General features: G+C 34.1%; 8 protein-coding genes across 10 annotated transcripts in view; 6 read left to right on the forward strand and 2 right to left on the reverse strand.

Moving 5' to 3' along the window:
* Positions 1-14,435, reverse strand: part of LOC105232035 (protein ORD) — a 23,289-nt gene extending 8,854 nt beyond the window's left edge. The window contains exon 1 of one of the 2 annotated variants that reach the window (XM_019992355.3): positions 14,049-14,435. The gene's annotated coding sequence lies outside the window, so the exon portion shown is untranslated. The remainder of the gene's footprint in view (positions 1-14,048) is intronic. The other variant, XM_011213598.3, reaches the window with a different exon arrangement.
* LOC105232023 (phenylalanine--tRNA ligase alpha subunit) lies at positions 31-1,809 on the forward strand. Its single transcript, XM_011213585.4, has one exon. It carries the CDS (start codon positions 233-235, stop codon positions 1,718-1,720), a length of 1,488 nt encoding a protein of 495 aa, XP_011211887.1. The 5' UTR covers positions 31-232; the 3' UTR covers positions 1,721-1,809.
* LOC125778246 (uncharacterized) lies at positions 2,075-3,020 on the forward strand. The gene is made up of 2 exons (XM_049454945.1): positions 2,075-2,332; positions 2,422-3,020. The coding sequence occupies exons 1-2, from the start codon at positions 2,288-2,290 to the stop codon at positions 2,905-2,907; spliced, it is 531 nt and encodes a 176-aa protein (XP_049310902.1). The 5' UTR covers positions 2,075-2,287; the 3' UTR covers positions 2,908-3,020.
* On the forward strand, positions 3,613-8,804 carry LOC105232022 (zinc finger and BTB domain-containing protein 24). Its single transcript, XM_011213584.4, has 2 exons — positions 3,613-4,370; positions 5,257-8,804. Exons 1-2 carry the CDS (start codon positions 3,840-3,842, stop codon positions 6,841-6,843), a joined length of 2,118 nt encoding a protein of 705 aa, XP_011211886.2. The 5' UTR covers positions 3,613-3,839; the 3' UTR covers positions 6,844-8,804.
* Positions 9,320-14,034, forward strand: LOC105232021 (mothers against decapentaplegic homolog 3). The gene is made up of 2 exons (XM_011213581.4): positions 9,320-10,247; positions 10,346-14,034. The coding sequence occupies exon 2, from the start codon at positions 10,585-10,587 to the stop codon at positions 12,007-12,009; it is 1,425 nt and encodes a 474-aa protein (XP_011211883.1). The 5' UTR covers positions 9,320-10,247; positions 10,346-10,584; the 3' UTR covers positions 12,010-14,034.
* A 282-nt stretch (positions 14,436-14,717) lies between the features above and the next one.
* LOC109579950 (zinc finger protein 596) lies at positions 14,718-15,839 on the forward strand. The gene is made up of 2 exons (XM_019992361.3): positions 14,718-15,086; positions 15,137-15,839. The coding sequence occupies exons 1-2, from the start codon at positions 14,718-14,720 to the stop codon at positions 15,779-15,781; spliced, it is 1,014 nt and encodes a 337-aa protein (XP_019847920.2). The 3' UTR covers positions 15,782-15,839.
* Positions 15,840-15,981: 142 nt separating this feature from the next.
* On the forward strand, positions 15,982-18,147 carry LOC105232225 (gastrula zinc finger protein XlCGF17.1). Of its 2 annotated transcripts, XM_049454944.1 has the most exons (3): positions 15,982-16,813; positions 16,891-17,205; positions 17,268-18,147. In XM_049454944.1, exons 2-3 carry the CDS (start codon positions 16,924-16,926, stop codon positions 18,072-18,074), a joined length of 1,089 nt encoding a protein of 362 aa, XP_049310901.1. In that variant the 5' UTR covers positions 15,982-16,813; positions 16,891-16,923; the 3' UTR covers positions 18,075-18,147. The 2 variants fall into 2 exon arrangements, with proteins under 2 accessions (XP_049310901.1, XP_019847918.2); XM_019992359.3 differs by having other exon boundaries at positions 15,982-17,205.
* A 211-nt stretch (positions 18,148-18,358) lies between these two features.
* LOC105232043 (zinc finger protein 567) lies at positions 18,359-20,105 on the reverse strand. The gene has a single exon (XM_011213614.4). It carries the CDS (start codon positions 19,728-19,730, stop codon positions 18,477-18,479), a length of 1,254 nt encoding a protein of 417 aa, XP_011211916.2. The 5' UTR covers positions 19,731-20,105; the 3' UTR covers positions 18,359-18,476.
* Between the last annotated feature and the right edge of the window lie 1,156 nt (positions 20,106-21,261).

A 21,261-nucleotide genomic window follows, 5' to 3' on the forward strand; every position in this document is an offset into this window, starting at 1 on the left:
GATGGATCAAAATCCGATTAATCCTGAAAAGTAGGATACAATAACGGTATTAGTTCAATATTTGATTTGGATGTATAAATTGCTCGTACCGTCACTATTTAAGTGGCAACTCTTACCGTACGTCAAAATTGTCATATCGGCTCACTAATAGCAAAAAACCTTTTTAATTTGTTGGCATCGGCAAATAACACGCTATAATTATTTAGTTGCATTTGTTTTAAATTCTATAAAAATGCATCCAGATCTTACTGAGCGTATTTTGCAGCATTTAGAAGGCACCGACAAAGTTAGCACCATTGAATTGGCAACATTGTTTGATGTAGATCATCAGAAAATTGTGGGTGCATTGAAAAGTATCGAAGCTCATGGAGATTTGTTAAAAGCAGAAGTAATCTTAGTAAAGAGTTTGGAATTGACGGAGGAGGGACAGGCTGTAATGACGAATGGTAGCCATGAAGCAAATTTATATGGTACTGTGCCATTGGAAGGAGTTCCTCAAGACGAACTTATGAAGAGTGGTCCAAATGCTAAGATTGGCTACAGTAAAGCGATGTCTCTTGGTTGGATATTTTTAGACAAATCTGTGAGTCCACCGCTCGTTAAAAGAAAAGTGGACAAAATCGAAGATACAGTGAAGAAATCTTTGGAAGAGATATCGAAAAACAAAACTGATCTTCCACCACATGTTATTAAGGAATTTAAAAAGCGAAAGTTGTTGCAAGAGATTACAACGAAAAGCTTTATTTTAAGTAAAGGAGCGGAATTCGCAACGACGTTAACGAAGCTGGAGACAGATTTAACAGTGGACATGCTAGCTAGTGGTTTGTGGAAAGACCTTAAGTTTAAATCGTATAATTTCGATGCCTTGGGTGCTGCTCCTATGAGAGGTCACTTGCATCCTCTACAAAAAGTGCGTACCGAATTCCGTCAGATATTTTTGGAAATGGGCTTTTCAGAAATGCCCACTAACAACTACATTGAGTCGTCTTTCTGGAATTTTGATGCGCTCTTTGTGCCACAACAGCATCCGGCGCGAGACGCTCAAGACACATTCTTTATAAGCAATCCGGCAAAAAGTTATAAGTTTCCTCAAGAATATATGCAACGTGTACAGGAAGTACATTCACGCGGTGGTTATGGTTCAACTGGTTATGTGTATGATTGGAAATTGGAAGAAGCTCAAAGGAATACGCTGCGCACTCACACTACCGCAGTAAGTGCACGTATGTTATATAAATTGGCAAATCAAGCGGAGGGTTTTCGACCAGTAAAATATTTTAGTATTGATAAAGTGTTCCGAAATGAAACATTGGATGCAACACATCTTGCAGAGTTCCATCAAGTAGAGGGTGTAGTTGCAGATGTTGGTCTAACACTGGGAGACTTAATTGGCACATTATATGAATTCTTCCGTAAACTTGGAATTGAAAAGCTGGAATTCAAACCTGCTTATAACCCCTATACCGAACCCAGCATGGAAATCTTCTGCTTTCATCCAGGACTTAATAAATGGATTGAGGTTGGAAATTCAGGAGTTTTTAGACCAGAACTTTTGTTACCTATGGGTTTGCCAGAAAATGTTAACGTAATTGCTTGGGGTCTGTCATTGGAACGGCCAACAATGATAAAATATGGCATCAATAATATTCGAGACTTGATCGGACCTAAAGTTGACTTGAAAATGGTTGAAGAGGGTCCAATTTGTCGTTTGGATAAGTAAATACAATTTTTTTGAGTGATGTGAAAAAAACATGAAAACGTTTGAATGTATAATTATATAATTTAATAAAAAAAAAGTTGTTAAAAACAGTTCTTTTTATTCCGTTCATTTATGTTAAATACCTATATAGATTTTTTTCTCTTTTAATATCATCAAAAATATGAAATCAAATATTTAATTAAAAATTTATTTATTTAATAAATGAGAAAATTTTTGACTAAATATATGATAAATGAACAACAAAAGTTTACGTGTGTAAACTCCGACAACGTTGCAGAAGTTTAAATAGTCTATAGATGTCGCCATAGTCATAAGCATCAGCTGTCATTATTTTTGTTGTCTTCTATTATATGCATTTGCAAAATTGTCAACAAATTGTACATATATTTATGTTTTTGCTCCAAAAGTATAATTTACACGTATATTTTTAAATGGATACGGGTTTTGGGCAAGAAAACAAGATACCTGATTCTGGAAAGGATGCGGCTGCGACATCATTGCTAAACCAATTCATCTTGGGACAATTGAAAGAGAAGCAGGGTTCTAGTTGTGAAGTCGCATCGCCTAATGGATTCGTGTTACCTAAGCTACAAATGGGTAATTCGAAAGCTGGTAACTTCGTTATTCCACCATTGAAATTTTCACAAACAACTAATACCACTGTGTGTAATGTCAAATTATCATCTTTGATAATTTCACAGACGCCAAAAAACGATAAGAAAATTATTGATGGCATTGGAGAAATTAGTAATGGCGTCAACAACCTTCAAGTGAATGACTCCAGAACCGAGAAAAAAGTAGAACAATCAAACCATGCCATAGATCTAACTGCCGCATTAAGCACTGTTACAGGAATTATTGTGCAAAATAAAAAAACGGTATCTCCACCCGCCGAAGACTTTCATATACCATTTATAGAGTGTGATCGTAAAGAGAAGCCTATTCTATTGCCTGTCATTAACAATTACTTCCAGCCAAACAGAGACATCTCTACAGCTCACAAAAAATTGGCTACGCCATCATCGTGTGGACGCATTATCTGTCTAAAATATAAACGAACACATCGATTTCCGGAAATTAGTCACGTTTTTAAAGTAAAACATAAAATACATCGTTTTCATTTCGATACTAAATCGCCAGATGATATTGTATTGGCCACATTAAATAAATATCATCGGCAATACTGACGAAGGCGGCTTTGCAGTCTACTAAATATTTTGAAACTTGTACCCATTATAAGAATTGACGTTTGTGACATTAAAATATTGTACAAAAAACTAAATTAGAATTATGAATACAAGTTGTGATATTTTAATTCATTCGAAGATTGGGATTCTTAAAGAAGCTTTTTGACTCAGTTTGCCTGCCTTTTTGTTAAAGCTTGCATTATTATGGAACTATTGTTCCTAGACACGCAGAAATATTCATTTTAAATGTTAGTGTGAACTGCAATAAATGTAACTAGTTTCAGGGAATAAAGTTGTAATTTAGATTTAATGATTTAAATACCGTTCAATACGAATCTCTATAGAGCTAAATTTTAATATCACTATTATAACACTTCATTTAACAGAGAGCAAACTTGACTCTGTTAACATGATGGAGGTATGACACAATTAATGTTAACTGACATTTTGAATTTTTGTATATAATGATATTAGCAGGGAACTTAAAAATTATAAATTTTGAAATTCACTAGTATAGTGGAAATTTTATGCATATTCTAATTATGAAATTCAATGTTTAATAGCTATTATTGTTTTATGAGATTGTAGTAAGTGTTCAATAAAAACTTTAAAACTTGCATTAGCAATAATTTTTTATATTAAAAATGTTATTGGTTACACTGGCAACGCTATATGTCAATTTTCTTCAAGCGCGCACCCGTTCTCTTACTCTTTCCACCCAGTTCAACACGCGCTCTCTTTCTCCCTTTTTCACACACTTTTCACACGCATTTGACAAAATAATAAAAACAATTTACGAATTCTAGTGAAAAGTTTTATACATTGCCGTCTGCGAAAGGGTTTGCAAAAAGTGTTCATTTCACCCGAAACAATGTAAAAGTAGTAAATAAAATAATATAGTGTAAATTCTATTGTCTGCTTTGGTGTCAAATATGTCGAAAGTTGCAATCAAAACAGAGAAGCTGGATGAAGAGCAGCAGGAGGAGATTGGCATTGAAAGTAATGTAGCAGTTGAGGATGGTGTTGGTGATCACAGCCATGGAAAAGTTGCATCGTCGACGGATGTGAGTAATTTAATAGAGGCAGGTAAAAAACACTTAGAAGTGGGACGGGACACAAACATATCGATGCGCCAGCTACAACAAAACCAAGCGCAACCTAATGTTTCAACTAAAAACAGTGCAACTGACAATGGCAGCGGTCTAAACCCCAGCAATGAGATAATTTGCAACAGAAAAGTTGCACTACCCAAATCGCGGTGCGGTGAAGTCTTTGTATCCAATAATGCACGGCAGTGGACATTTATTTGCACCTATTGTAACAAAAGTACACGTGACATTGGCGAATTTATATGCCATATAAAAATTAAACATTTGGGTGGCTTTGTCGACGACGGCGATGAAACAGATGATGGTGAATACGAAGGAAATCAGCAGTCTAATTTCTATGAACAGGATCAAGATGTAAGCAAACAATTTATTCTCAATATATATTTAATGGGGATTATTTGTTAGTCTAGCAGATTTGTAGGAATACATACATACATATGTATTTATTAATTATTTTAAAAAATATCGTACAGTTTATGTATACCAAAAAACGCCCTGAAATATTATTGAAAGTATTTAAGCTGTTTCCCATGGCATATTGCATAGGTACACAATTTCCATTTATAATATTGCTGCTCAATGATTCTTTATTACAAACGCGTTTATACGTATCGATTTTTTTTCTTTAAAATAGAACAGACCACTTACAGCTGGCCTTATTCGTATATGTATTTCTACATGCATGTATACTTTTCATCCTTTTATGCATTCTGATACCCGTGTCCGTCACCATACATACATATATGTGTAGCATATACGTTATAGCAGTGGCTTTTAAAAAATGTACATATAAAAATCGGTAGTAGATCGAGGATGCGTTGTTACAGCCGTAAGGGGTTGAAATTAACCGGTTTCGACTTCTTTAAGTATGTTTTTGGTTTTGTCAGCCTTTAATTTTTAACAATGCAGATGCATTGCAGACGCCATAGTGCATAACTTTTTATTAATAGGGTGGCAGTTATTATTTTAAATAATTATTGAAAATGCGATGCCAAACTTTCTGTATACGAGTATATGCGAATCACTTTTTTAAATATCAATCCTCTTCTCCCCAATAACTGCCATAAAAACTGACCGATCAGTTGTTTTTTTAAATACCTGTGTATGGAATGTGTTTTAGTTAATCATTGTTATATTTTAATACAGATATATTGGAAATATGTATGTATGTTCAAATGTGTGGTTGTAAGATTTATATTACTATACTTAATAATGATCATACTCCACTATTTTAAATTAGTATTTTGATTGCGGAAACTACTTAGACGTAAATGTGCACACTGAGTCTGAGGACTACAGTTTAAATGGACAAGATCATTCGACAGCCTACCGACATACAGGTATTCACAATCCACCCCAACGTCAAGCTGTATCTGCTGGATCAGGACCTAAGCAAGCTGAGCACAATAAACAAACAGATCCAAATAAAAAGAATAAATACAATGATGCAGAACACGATACAAACGATTGCGAAAATGAAACTGCATTTAGTAAAGCTAAAGAATCGGCAGCACAGTGGCGTGCCGATCCAGCCAGTTTCCAATCATATGCAAATAAATACACTTTGAAATCTTCAACGCCCGATGTCAAATTGAAAAACACTGCAAATGGTAATTCTAGTGCCTACGATACTACAGCTGATTTTACTGCGGGCAAGGACGACTTTGACACAACCGGCGCCTTTGAAAATGATGACGAAGAAGATTATGATAATCAGCTATTTATTGCACCAACCGACTCATTGGATGCCAGCATACTGGGGGGCGGCACTGATATTAGTGGTGGTGGTGAAATGAAGGCTAAGCGTCGACAAATACGCGGCACTGCCTATTGTGCATTGTGCAATAAGACCTTCCAATATTACTCATTATATCGAAATCATATGATAAAGCATTCGAATGAAACACCGTTTAAGTGTCCCATTTGCAAGAAAGGTTTTAAATCAAAACAAGCCATACGCTATCATATGAATACACATCAAAAGGAGAAGCAATTCAAATGTACCGTTTGTAGCGCTTCGTATGGTACCGAGAATCATTTCATTGCACATATTATGACACACGAAAGCGCCACTGCGTTTCCATGTATGGTTTGCGGCCAAGTGTTGAGCAGTAGTAAGGAGCGTGACCTTCATATGGCCAATCATAAAGAGGAACGACCCTTCCGTTGCGACTATTGTAACAAGCTCTTCCGGTTGCGACATCATTTATCGAATCATTTGAAGATGCATCGTAAATATCGTTGTGATTATTGCAAAGAGATATTCACCAGCGCTATATACTTGCGAAAACCTTACGCTTGTCCGGGCTGCGTTAATTTGCCTGAAGCGCAGCAGGATGCGGCAAATACCGCAAGCGCGAAAGTAGGACGTGCAGCTACAAGTAACAACATAAACCCATTGGAAATATTTGAAACAGTAATACCTGGACAACAGCAAGGTAATGAATTTGCACAGATGGTAACAGATTCCGAAGGTGAGGGTGAAGATGAAGATGGAGAAATGGATGACGACGACGACGATGATGATGATAATGTGCCACAAGGCACACCAATGGATGAAGATGATGACGATAATGAGAATGTCTCAAGTAGAGCTGCTGAGCAAGACGAGGACGATGATGAAGATGATGTCGAGGAAGAAAATGGCTATGAGAATGGCGCTGGTACTGGTGGCGGTGGACAGACACTCGGCACTTATGGTGTTGTTGGTGGTGGCGTTGGCGGTACTAGTGGCGTCGGCCTAAAGCGTTATGTATGCAAAATTTGTTCTCGCAGCTATTCGCACCCCAGTGGGCTAAACTATCACATGCGGCATAAGCATTGCTAGTAAAAAACGTACGTGTTAAAGCATTGATATCCAATTCTTATTTAAATATTTAAGTAAACTGTACGATACGACAGTTATAAATAAGTGCAGCGGTATTTTAGACATAAATATGCACAGACTTATAAAAAAAATAGTTTTAAAAAGTAAAGTACGGCGCAAAAGCGTTTAAAAAGTTAATTGTATTGCTAAGAAATTAATCAATAATTTTAAGCACATAATTTTGTTCTCCTAATTTATCAATCATTATCAGGTGACCACAGACTTTAAGGCATGCTTTAACAATGCCTGTACGAATATTACAAACTACCGTCTTTCCTAAAGAAATCTAGTCTAACTTCAAACCGTTTGTACTGCAATTATTTTGTATTTAACTTAAATTTTATGCAACCCTTTAAGTTGTTTAATTGAAGTGGTTAATAACATTAACAGTAAACCAATAGGAACTGAAAACCATTAACATGTTATGGAAATCAGCTAAAAATTTTAGCACCAAATTTAGGCTTCATATACGTACATACATACGTATTTGGAAAAAAAATACTCAAATATTTAAGCTTACTAAATACATACATACATGCTATCATATATACTATTTTGCGTAAACGCTTCTTTATCCAAAGAAAATAGAAAAATGTGTAACTGATTTATTTTTAATGTTCCATGCATGCTTATTCGTACTACTCATTTTTCGCACAGATTTCTAAAAATGCGCACACATTGTAAGCTCCTATGTTTTAGTTATAACAAACAGTATTCTTCCATATAAGCCATCACATAACCATTATGAAAATAGAAGTGTAACAGAACTGATGATTGTTGAAACTTTAATGAGCACATTTATACTCGTATGCATATATGTATATGCACATACATATATATATGTACAATGAAGCCTTGACAAGGCCTTAAAGTTATTTACAATTTCATAAAATAGCGTTGCCCGAAATATTGCAGATTTAGGGAATTTTTTACTAAATAAATAAATCAGTGACTGCCCAAATGTTATTGTAAAACTCCATTATGTACTCAATCATTGTGTATTGTAATATCACCAAAAGTGTGTAAAAATTGTAATTCATTTAATTTGTGAACAATTTGAACTATACTTTAAGTTAAAAAATAATAATTTTAAGTGTATCTCTTGTTCATGCCTTAGTGAATACTGCTGCGAGTAGTAAGCACTTCGGAGTTTGTTATTATTTTTAAATTTAAAATTCATAAATCACGTGCAGTTTTGAAATTATTAGATATAACTTTATTGTAAATTTATAGTGAATTTAAGCGAAAAATATTTAAAATATTATATATTTTTTATGATTCAGTTTTCAATTACTAATGAGTTTAGAAAAATAAAACACAAAAGACAAGATAAATTTGAAAATAATCAAATGAAATATGTTACAACATATTATAAAAAAATGTTAAAACATCAAAAATTTAAAGTATTGTATATTAAATTTTTCAAAATTTCAATTTCAAAAGTTCTATAATTAACGAATTATCTTTCAAGAAATTTCTGATTATTAGTCCAATTAAATTTATAAAAGCGAGATTGTTCAACCAATTGTTATTACACATTTAATTTACTAAGCCTTAGCGCCTTAAAACAAAAGTAACATTAGTAACTTGTGGTAAAGTCATTGTCACAGTCGAAATAAAGAACAGACAAATATGAAGTTTCAACTTTTTCAACCAAGTTAACCCCCATGATGTTTTAATTTAAATAAACCTCTGAGTATAAACTTGTTTTTGATTTAACTTCCTTGTAACACAAAATTGAGATTCATTGAAAACTTAGAAATAATAGAATAGTAATATAAATTATTAATACTTATGTAATCGTATTTTTAATATGAAAAAAATCGCTTAAAATGAGCGTGTGCTGCAAATGCGAATCAAACTGTAAATACTACTCCATTGATAACCATTATTAAATAAAATAAAAAGTAAACAAATTAAAATATCTTGGTATTGTAATTCTTTGACACAATTGCAGATGAAATGACCAATACAAATAAGTGTAAGAAGTTTCCAGTGAGGATACAAATATACAGATAACAAAGACCTACAATTATGCGGATTATTCTACTTATAGTAGTTTTATACAATAATTCCAGCTGTCTAGAGCAGTCCATTCTACAAACTCTGTAATCAAATTAGCTAAATTTTTCTCCGATTAATGTGGTAGTAAACAATACACCAGCTGATTGGGGAAAAATTTGCACAGTGTTGTTAATGCCACAAAAAACTTATATCCGCATTTCAAATGGGCGCGACGATTAGAAAATATATATATAACTGTTCCTATTGATTTAGTAACATAAAATCGTTTTTAAAAAATATTATTTACCTAAGTTTAATTTAGCTGACGCCATTCTATTGCATTTTGTTTAAATTATCACTTTTTTATGCAATAGGGAGTACATGTCAAAAAGTTGTAAAACTTCTTTCTGGTAACACTTTTGTCAAATGACGATGAAATGAATGAGACGATTGTAAATTTTGCTTTGTGCGGAGGCGAGTTTATTTTCATTTTCATTTCCGATAATTTTACACTTTTTTGAGGTTTTATATTTGCAAAAGATTACAGTGAAAAGTTAAAATTTATGTCCTAAGTGAATTATACACATTGAATTCTGTTTTAAGATAATATAAAAGGATTGTGAAAGCCGTCAGCAAATTGCTATCATTAGTTGTCTGGGTCGTCTGGTCAAAGGCAAAAACGATAGATTAAGTGAAGTGGAAGGAAGTGCACGGAGGAAGAGGAAGAGTACAGTGAAAAGTAAGTGCTCAATTGAAAAAACGACACATAAGAGTAGTTGTGTAAAACAGACACGGTCAAAAAGGGAAGAAAGATATCCAAAACCGAACAAATACTTGGAGTGAGAACTTTAGTGAATGCATGAATAAGACATTGAGGCAACGGGTACGACGTCAATAACGACAACAACGTCAATAACCATAGTGTGAGGCGGTGCATTAAACGTCTAAAGGAAACAAAAAAACATATCTAGCCAACTAAAGGAAGAGGCAAGAAAAGTATCCATCAGACGGCGACGACTCTGTTGCAGAACGGAAAGCACAAAAAAGTGTGAAAGGTCAGCAGACAGACGAAGAGGAGGCAGCAAATAAAGAAATCGTGCAAAATAGTATACTCAGCCAGTAAGCAAATCTCGTAAATACATATTTCATACATAAGTACAACGTAAAATCAAATCGGCAAATTAAAAAAAAAAATAAACAAATTTATGCTATTTTAAATGCATTATTATTAGAAGTAATATTGGAAATTACTGTCGGACTAAGAAAACACTTTATCAGAGATCTAATTGTAATAATTAGAAATTCAATATAATCAGCTAAAGGAAGGATTAATCAAGGATTGGCAAAGCTAGTGAACAAAGGTAAATAAATTTAGTTTATTACTGTTACTATGGTCGAACATTTCTTTAATATAAATATATGGAAAAATATATATGTAGTTCCGAATTGTTCTTTCCAGGAGTGCTGCTTTTGTTGTCCTTGTAATTTTCAGTTGCCGCAAAGTTCAACAGCAGGCGGCAATATATGTATTATATTTCATCTTCGAGACACTCTTAAATAAAGTTTGAGCACAGCATATATTAAATATTTTGAAGCTTAAAAACTGAAGCTTTGTGCTTGCGTTTAATTTGCGATCAACTGTAATTGGATCATTTGTTGACTACTTGTCGACCAGCGCAATCTTTTTTGCCACGTGCGATGTTGCCATTCACCCCACAAGTAGTTAAACGTTTGTTAGCACTCAAGAAGGGCAACGAAGACACGGTTGAGGGAAAGTGGTCGGAAAAAGCAGTAAAAAATCTTGTTAAAAAAGTTAAAAAGAATATACAGCTTGAGGAGTTAGAACGTGCCATATCCACGCAGAATTGCAATACACGCTGCGTCACAGTACCGCGTAGCAAGCCAGGTGCTTCTGGCGAAAATTTACGTAAAGGTCAACCACATGTAATATATTGCCGTGTATGGCGCTGGCCGGATTTACAATCACAAAATGAATTAAAAGCTTTGGATCATTGCGAATACGCATTTCATTTGCGTAAAGACGAAATTTGTATTAATCCATATCACTACAAAAAGATTGAGTTATCAATTTTGGTGCCAAAATCATTGCCGACACCGCCAGATTCCATCACCGATTATCCATTGGATAATCATACCCATCAAATACCCAATAATACGGAATATAATGCCACAACAATACGCAGTGCTTCGCTGAGTCCACCACAGTACATGGAGCTATCAAGTCATCATCATCAACAGCAGCAGCATTCGCCCGGGAGTCTTGTTGGTTTAGGTATGAGTGCCGCACAACAGCAGCAGCAGCAAATGAATGGCTCACTTGTAGGATCAGGCGCTTGCAACATGGACTCACAGTCAAGTGTATTAAGCGTGGGTAGCAGCATTCCTAATACGGGTACACCGCCGCCTGGTTACATGAGCGAAGATGGTGACCCGATCGATCCAAATGACAATATGAATATGTCCAGGTTGACACCGCCAGTTGATGCTAGTCCCGTAATGTATCATGAGCCCGCTTTTTGGTGCTCAATTTCGTACTATGAGCTAAATACACGTGTCGGTGAAACCTTTCATGCTTCTCAACCATCCATTACAGTTGATGGTTTCACTGATCCGTCCAATTCGGAGCGTTTCTGTCTCGGCTTACTATCCAATGTAAATCGCAATGAGGTAGTTGAACAGACACGTCGTCACATTGGCAAAGGTGTACGTCTCTACTATATCGGTGGCGAAGTATTCGCCGAATGCCTCAGTGATTCGTCAATATTTGTACAGAGTCCGAATTGCAATCAACGCTACGGGTGGCATCCAGCCACTGTCTGTAAAATACCACCCGGTTGTAATTTGAAAATCTTTAATAATCAAGAATTTGCTGCATTGCTTTCGCAATCTGTTTCACAAGGTTTTGAGGCCGTATATCAATTAACACGCATGTGCACCATACGTATGTCGTTTGTGAAGGGTTGGGGTGCCGAATATCGCCGGCAAACGGTTACATCGACACCATGTTGGATTGAATTGCATTTGAATGGACCACTACAATGGTTGGACCGTGTGCTAACGCAGATGGGCTCACCACGTCTGCCATGCAGCTCCATGTCTTAAGCACAAAAAGAAGAAAGTTAGATGCAGACGTGCAGGTATGATTGCTTAAAGTATATCAGTTGTTTTTTCGAACTAGCAAAAGAAATGATAGATATTTTTCAAGTTATGTTTGTTTAACTCCTTCTTGATGATTTCGACTTCGCGTAAAGCGTTAAAATATTAATATATTTGTGTACCCATACTAAATATATTGCGGGAACACAGGAAACTGAAATTGGCGTTTTAGATATTTTATAGAATTTAAAAGGTATTTTAAGCTTTTAAAGTCTTAAAATACTCAAATAATAATAAAGTTTCTTTTATAATAACCACACCACTAGTGATTAGCTATTAATTATTGAATATGCACAACCTACGATTAAGAAATGTGCTAATTCTGTTGCAGGCATAAAATATGCGATAATACTGAAGCCAGAAAAGTAAATTATAAATATGCATGTGTGCATATAAAGTTACATAAAATAATAATACTTGTGTAAAACATTAATAGTATGTATAATTAAAGTAGAAAAAATACTTGCGATTTATATTTAAATAAATATTACAAATACAAAAGAAAACGAAGATTTTTGGAAGCATTCTCGATGTTTAAGATGTGTATGGGGACATTTTGTAATCAACTCGAAGGACAATTTCAACTAATACACAATATAGTACATATTATATACATACATATTAACGACAAATGTTTTCAAGTAGCAATACTCTTGAACGTAAGCAACTAAGGAAATACAAACAAAAAGAGCTTTTAGATTTTAATGTTTTAACAATAGATTTTGTACTGTTTACACACTTATAACATGTGTCCTGTACACAATAATTATACATATATTCAAACAAATAACATGATACACAGAACGATTGGGATATTTATATAATCAAATTATGGAGAATTGAAATTCGATAAGCATTTTGTAAGTAAATTGTAATAATTGAGAAAAAATAGCTAAAAGCTGGAATTATTAGTGTAAATGTTATTATATTATTTAAATAAAATTGTCTCCGCTATATGGTAAAATTAACTATGTTTTAAGTATGTGCCGTGCTTTAGATATGCGTTAAAATAATTGATGTCTTGACATGTTTTTACTTTATGTCACTATAATTTTATCGTGTACCAAATTAAAATCAGTGCTTTTGCTTTAAAATTTTAAACTATACATTTTTGCACTAAATGCAATGTATAATGTATACTTTACATTATTGACGATTATACCCTTTCTTATTATTTATACATACTTGTATTTTCGTTTAAAATATTGTATCCGAAATGTATTTGAGAACACTTAGCCGTTTAAAACGAGAGCTGCTATATATTTAGTCAGTAATTGTGAAAGCAGCTGCAATAAACTTTACTATGTACTTACGTACACATATACATAAATAAATTACATATAAATATTAAAACACACTGTGATTCCACGTTATGGCCATCAATTGCCAAATTACATTGCAAGTCAAAGTCAAATAATTAAACTGCCATATATTTTATATGCTTATAATTTTAACTACAATATTTGCAGTTTTCGTTTTATCGGCAGAAAAATTATCAGAATGCTCCATAGTACCAAAAAAGTAAACCTTAGCAAAAATTTAAATCAATGCATGCATATTTTTACTTGCTATGGCCGAATGCGCTAGAATTGTGTATAACATACATAAGCAAAACTTAACACCAATGCAGCGCGTTGCCATTATTGTTTTCTTTTAATGTAGTAAGCAACAATTGTCTTAATTAAGCAAATCTTTAATTTTAAATATTTATTTGTTAAGTGAAATCATTTATTAAATAAACCTTATTTGTGTTTTTATTTTTAATATTTTGTCCGTAACGGTTGACTTTCCTGCAACATGAATATGTGTACGTTGTAGTTATTTTAGTTTCGGCATTAGCATTAACAAAATATAACTGAATCTAAGTCCCAATTTATTGCTCTATAATTACAATATATATACATATGTATGTCATTATACCAATAATAATAATAGAAATACTAAATCTAATAAAGGTAATATAAAAAAATATATTCTTTTTTTACCTGGGGTGGTGCTAATTCTTATATTTTCTTACTTCTATGAGTGGATGTTGCTGGAGTTGTAACTGCTTCTTTTAGGTTATGTATGCAAGTCATTGCTTTTACAACAAAATTGCAATATACCAATCATGGCGGTAATTTTGCAACTTTTGAACTCTGCTCAAATATATCGAGCAATGAGCTACATTAACTTTTCTTTTTTTTAATTTGAACAAAACCAAACACTTTTTATAATTTTCACCAATAAAATACTAAAAAATATTAAAGGAAGCGGAAATAAATGCTGGTTATTTGACGAAAGGACACTACCGCTATTTTGTATTAACAACAACAACGAACAAATTAATGGTTGCCATGGTTTCCTTTTCGGAGCCTACTTTGTAATACATTTAAATCGTGATTTCAAAATACTAAAGTTGGCAGACTGCATTGAATAGTGAAATATAATGCCGGAGGCAGTAGTATCGACGTTTATTTATCGTTCATGCGTTTAAAATGATCAATATATCGATTATCGTTTCACTTGAAAAAAAATCGACGTTTGTCTAAACAAAACAAATCTATGTATGTATATAAAACTGCTCATAACTTTATCATCAACTGGACACATTTTCTTCAGAAGGAAATAATTTGCTAAGATTTTTAAAGACAATTACTTTTACATCAAGAAAAATGTCTACCACAACTGTGCAAAAATTTTATTGCGGTGAGGTATTCATTACGAACACATACTGTATGATACTTGAGTGCAAATGCTGTAACGAGGAATTTGGAGTTTATTCTACTTTTCTGGATCATATATTTGAAAAACACTTTGACGATTGGGCGGCAACTGAAAAGTCCAAAAATGAACGAAAGAAATGTACCAATCCAAACGAAAAGTTAAGCGAGCAAGTTTTGCTTCCAACAGAAGGGAACGAACGTATTACAATTGAATCCAAAACCTCAAATGAATTGGCATACGAAGGTGACGAGGATTTAATAACCGAAATATTAGAACCATTGGAAAATGACATAACGGATGTGGAAGATGATATAATTGTGAGATACAAAATTATCAATTCCTATATTAATGTATAAACATTTTGCAGGGAAAAGAACAGCTTACCAAGGCTTCAATACTGAGTGTTCGACCAGTACGAGTTTTCCCAGCAAAACAATTAAAGAATGACGCGGAACGAAAATATAAGTGCAAAATATGTGGATTCGCTGTTGCTGGAATATATAATTTACGTGGTCATGAACAGCGCCACAGTAATATTAAGCCTTTCACCTGCCTAAAGTGCAACAAAGCATTTTACACGAGTACAGAATTAAAAATTCATACTAGACGACACAACGGAGAAAAGCCATATGTATGTACTTATTGTGGCAAATGTTTTATAACTACTGGTACTTTAAATAAGCATGAAAAACAACACGTAGACGAGCGCCCCCATAAATGTGATCAATGTGAAAAAAGGTTTAACAATGCATACCAGCTAAGGCAACACGCCGTGGTGCATACCCAGGAGCGTAACTTTTCTTGTGAGAAGTGTCAGGCAAAGTTTACACGGAAGAAAACTCTACAGACGCATATGAAGCTGCACGACAATGCACTGGCATATGAATGCATCATATGTCACATGCGTTTTAACCAGCGACCTACACTATTGTGGCATATAAAAAACAAGCATAATGTATTGCGAGAGGATTCGGAAGGAAAAATCTCTAGTGAATTCAATGTTAACAGTTGAAATATATGTATGTATATATCTTTCCTATTCTAATAATAATACATTTTATTAAAAATTAGACACACTTAAAACCAAACATTAAAAGTATATTATACAAAGGCAGTTTGTAAACGTTTGTAACACTCAGAAGTAAACGTTGGAGTTGAAATTTTGTAGACTTCGCTCTCTTTTCAAGAAGTTCTACACGGAACCGCCGACATCGGGCGACTATAACATTAATCTGTCATAGAAACTAAACTGAACAATAGCGTTATAATTGTCTTCAAATGTAAGCAATAGTTGTTGTCCGGGGGGATCATTAATCTCATCAAATATAAACGAAGGGGTGAGTAACCCCAAGCAGAAAGATCAATGATCCCAAATGTAAAGATATGTTGTCTTGATAAATGTAACCAAAGGTTGTTAACTTGGCTAAATGTAAAACAAAAAGTTGATTGACCCCATAAAATGTATACAAACGGATCAATGACCTCGGCAAAAAGCAAACAAAAGGGTCATTGGCCTCGTAAAATGTAAGCAAAGTTTATTGACCCCATAAAATGTAAAAAAAGGTCAATGACCCCAAATGTAAACAAAGGTTGTTGTATTAGCTAAATGTAAACAAGGAGTTCATTGACCTTATAATATGTAAACAAAGGTTCAATGGGTGGAAAAAAGTGAACAAATGCGTCATTGACCTCTAAATGTAAACAAAGGTGTCTGTGATCCCAAAGGTAACCGTAGGTTGTGGACTAGTCCAAACGTCAACAAAGGGTTTTGAGCCCTATATTTTCGTGCTGTTATTTGAATTGTAAACATCCATTGTGAACACTCTTCGCCAAAAGAACAAGAATGCTTGTCATAAAAAATACTAAACACAAGATATTTGCATTAAAATTGCTGCTAACTTTGCAAAAATAAAGTTAATAAATATTAATAAGAATTTCACACAACATATAAATGAAATGACTGCTATGGCACAACAGAAATATCACTGCGGTGAAGTGTATGTTTCTAATAACAACTACCGTGTGACGCTGGAGTGCAAGTATTGTAATAAACAATTTACTGCTTATGATAGTTTTCTGAATCACATCTTTGATGATCACTTTGATGATATTGATAATAAGGATTCCACAAATGAAACCCTCGAATTTGATGATATGGAGGTTTTAAAAGCTTTGGAGGATAGCGAATATGCTGCTGACAACGATTGCAATGACATCAACGAAGACACGCTACAACAACATCAACATTGCAATGTTCTCAAAGAGATCATAGAAAACACTACCGCTGAATTAAATGAGAATAGTCAATCTCTGGAAAACACATTTACTAATGGAGGAAATGAATCTGGCTATGTGAGAAATGCAAATGTATCTACGGAAATATCGATTGGCAATACAAAAGTAGACAAACAAGCCAATAATGATGCAGAACAGACTGTAAGACATATTTTTAATATTGACATGTGAATATAATAAGCAAACATTTAAACCACTTCTAGGAAACTATTGAGCCAAATTCCGCTTCAAGCGATTCATATTTCCGCCCGGTCCTTAAATTTCGGAAGATTATTGATGAAAAAGAGCGCAAGCTTAAATGCAGATTTTGTGATCAAACTTTTGAGAAAACGTGCATTTTACGCAAGCATGAACAGCGACATTCGAATAATAGACCTTTTAGTTGCACAAAGTGTCCTAAAAGATTTTTTTCACTCACCGAGTTAAATACACACATAAGGTGGCACACCGGCGAACGGCCTTTTGTATGTTCCTTTTGTGGCAATAGCTATACAACGTGCGGTGCGTTAAGTTACCACGAAAAACGACATCTTGGTGAACGAAAATTTAAATGCGATCATTGTGAAAAAAGATTCTATGGAGCAACCGACTTGCGAAACCACAGTGTAGTACATACAAAAGAACGTAATTACACGTGTGATCAATGCCAAGCAAAGTTTTCAAGACCTACAACTTTGCGAATGCATATGAAATTGCATGAAAATGCTTTGCGGTATACATGTAAAGTATGTAAAATGAGATTCAATCAGAAACCTACATTGATATGGCACGAAAAAAGCAAACATGCCGTTGTGCGAGGTGCAGCTGCATCTAGTAACATCACTGTTACAAACCTATCTAACGAATTATCCGATAACGGGGATACAGAATATAGGTATACGTGTTGTACTACTGAGTTTGAGGATAATGATTCATTTTTAAAGCACCAAAATGATGAGCACGCCGTAGAAGCCATAGCGTCGTTGGAAACTTTCGAAGAAACAGATAGTGAATACGTCGAGTGTATTTAGTGATTTAAGTGTTACTATTTATAAGTGAATACAATAAGATGCCGGTAATGTAGTCAATAAAAAAAACAAACAATTGTAAATATTAAATTATTGGAAAAACAGCACTGCAGAAAAAGATGCCACTTTTATGTAACTAATTAACAAACTACGACTGCCAACTCAGCGGTATCCTCGGAAACTATTTGGGTTTATATGTCAAGACTATACTTTGTTGGTTTAGCTTTATTTGTTATTGTATAAATTATGAATTCTTTATTAACTAAAGAAACAAGGTCAGCATACAATTTCTTCAAACTCATTTTACTTTCGTATAAATTTATTATAGCATACTCAAGTTATGGAAAGTGTTGAAGGCTCTTATTGTGTTAAATATGTATGTAATACATCGCTGGTTTGTTTTTTCTAATTGTCACTATTCATTACCGTAATTTCAAAACATAGATCATCTGCATGTGGTTGCAATTGAATTTGATCCGTTTGGTGTGTTACAAAATGGTATTGCTTTTGATCTTCTACTTCTTCAGGTTGATCCTCATTTTCGGGTTGTGGTTGTAGTAATAATTCTTCCTCCTCTTCGTGTTGTTGCAGCAATTGCTCTTCTTCCAATTTTCTTTGCGTGTTATTGCGACACTGTATCGAACGTTTATGTGCATCGAAATAACTTATATCCGTGAATTCCTCTTGGCAAATATCACAATGAAAATGGCTTTGATTAAGATGCAATAGCTTACGATGTCGCGCCATTTTATGCGCATCTCGACACTGCATGCCACAAAAAGGACAAACGAGCATACGTCTATTACCCATATGTACATTGCGTACATGTTCCTGTAGTGAGAAATTCTTGTAGTACGCTTTGGGACAATGCTCACATTGAAAGCGTCTCATTTTTTCATGCGTAGACTCACGATGCCGCTTTAACATTGTATTTTGTGAAAACGTTTTTCCACAAATTTCACATATATGTTCTTTTTCCTGATGTCGTCGTTGATTGTGTACCCGTAGATCTTGTTTTGTGGAGAAATATAATTTACATGGTTCGCAAACATACGGCCGAATTCCCATGTGCCGCCGAGAGTGACCTGCCAAGTAACTGTGATCCTTGTATGATTTGTCGCAATAAATACAAGCATATCGGTTCGTACCGGGAACCAAATGTGTTTTAAGGTGGGCAGAAAGCTTTGATTTATGCATCACATCAGGGCATATACCACATTCGACAGGTAACTTTTCATCGGTTTCAGTATTCGACAAGGAGAATTCAACAATAGGGGTATCATCAACATCATAGTCGACAATGTTGGCAACAAGTTCGTCAAAGAGCAGGTAACGTTTTGGGCCTTTATGTGAGTTAGTGGGTGAATGTTCTATTTCTGTTTTCGGCACAATTTCTTCTTTAATACATTCGACATTAGTTGGCAATATATCTGATACAACCTCGACTAGACTATCGGCTATCTCGTATCCCTGCTCAGTGTCGTCCTCGTCGATTACCTCCATTATAATTGATTCCGGCTTGATTGATACATCTTCCAGCTGTTCCACCTCCACCCCGTCTTCCTCTTCATATATAAAGGTTTCCTCTTCTACAGAGTCGCAATCCTTAGTCAACTCAAACTCGATAAACTCGTCTATTTCTTCCACTTCGTCGCACATTTTATTTAATTATTTTGTTTTCTTATCACGTTATCCTAAGTCCACTTTATTATAAGCAAAATATCTCATAAATTCTTTAACAGCGTCAGCAAAAGCGTGTGAAAGTGATGCAATGAAAAATGTTAATGATACTGTACGCAATCCGGTTACTTGTTATTTATGAGTATTCGTAGGCAGTGCCAATCACCGTTTATTAGTTATTTAATTGTTTATAATAAATTCACAACATTTACATATGCCCTTATTATTTGTTGACAAAAATAAGTACTTAAAAATCCCGCCTTCGAAGAGTTGATTCCAGGATTGTAGGGAAACGGTGAGATGGCTAATAGAAGCACTAAAATACTTTTAATGCGTCACTGCCTGTTTTATTCACAATTGACAAATATGACGTTATACTACAATGTCAAAATGAATTAATTGTGAATAATTTGTAAATTCTCCGTGCAGTGTCAATGTTATTAGATCAGAGGTGTATAGAATAGTATGTTTTGCAAATGAAATTAAGTTTTAAAAATATTTTTATGCTTTCTAACTGTATACGTGCTTTTATTTTTTAATATCCTTCGATTATATTAAGTTAGAGCGTGTATTAGGAAAATAATCACAAAAATTTTCAATTAAAAACATCGATTTCAACATTGTTATATTAAGCACGAATATATTTCATAAGTGTATGAAAACTTATCTTTCATTTCTGTATTGGGTTTTTTATGCTAAGATTAATAGTGATCAATTTAAAAATATCGTTACAAAAGTTTTGTTTTGCCTGAGGCAATAGTAAACACGCAAGCCTCTACAAGCGCGCCAAAATAAGCTATTGTGAATGCTGAGCCAGCTGTTTTCAGAAAATATTGTGAATATGAAGTGAATAAAATTATACAGGATTTCCTGTCAATTATTTCCTTTAAATTATATCGGCTTAGTGCACAATTTGTTAATTGTTTTGATATCTATATGGCAAACAACGACTTAACTACTAAATAACTGGATTGCGCACTCAAACAGGCGATGAATAAGTGAGAGTTAAGAAGAGATTTTATATATATGTATGTAGTATATATGTATTAAGTATGTAGTCACGATTTGTTGCAGGTGTATGCTCAAAACTTAGCAGTTTTGGACCGAATAAAGAAATTATTATATAATATATTTGCTACGCCAATAATCCAAGCATATGCATAAGTTCCCGTATCTGCATGTTCTTACGTGTATGTGAGAATGTGTCACTAAAACAAATCACCGTTTACCTGAAAGTCGACGCTAAAGCGTAGTGGGCTTTCTTGTTTTGCGCTGATTTATATTAGCTTCAATTCTCACGACCTTTCCACTATTATTTCATATGAGTAAGAATGCGCAATACTCTTGGTGCGCTACGTGTTACGTACTTAACAGTTATGGTACAAGTTCTTGACTTGTGTTACACATTTCATACATTTTACATGCTCGCAACACACGATCAGACGCGCTTTGTATGTATGCACTTGTATACTGATTTATAATAGTGATTTTACTGTGACACCCAATGCGG

This window comes from Bactrocera dorsalis, chromosome 4 (genome assembly GCF_023373825.1).
Source record: "Bactrocera dorsalis isolate Fly_Bdor chromosome 4, ASM2337382v1, whole genome shotgun sequence".
Classification (NCBI taxonomy): Eukaryota; Metazoa; Arthropoda; class Insecta; order Diptera; family Tephritidae; genus Bactrocera; species Bactrocera dorsalis.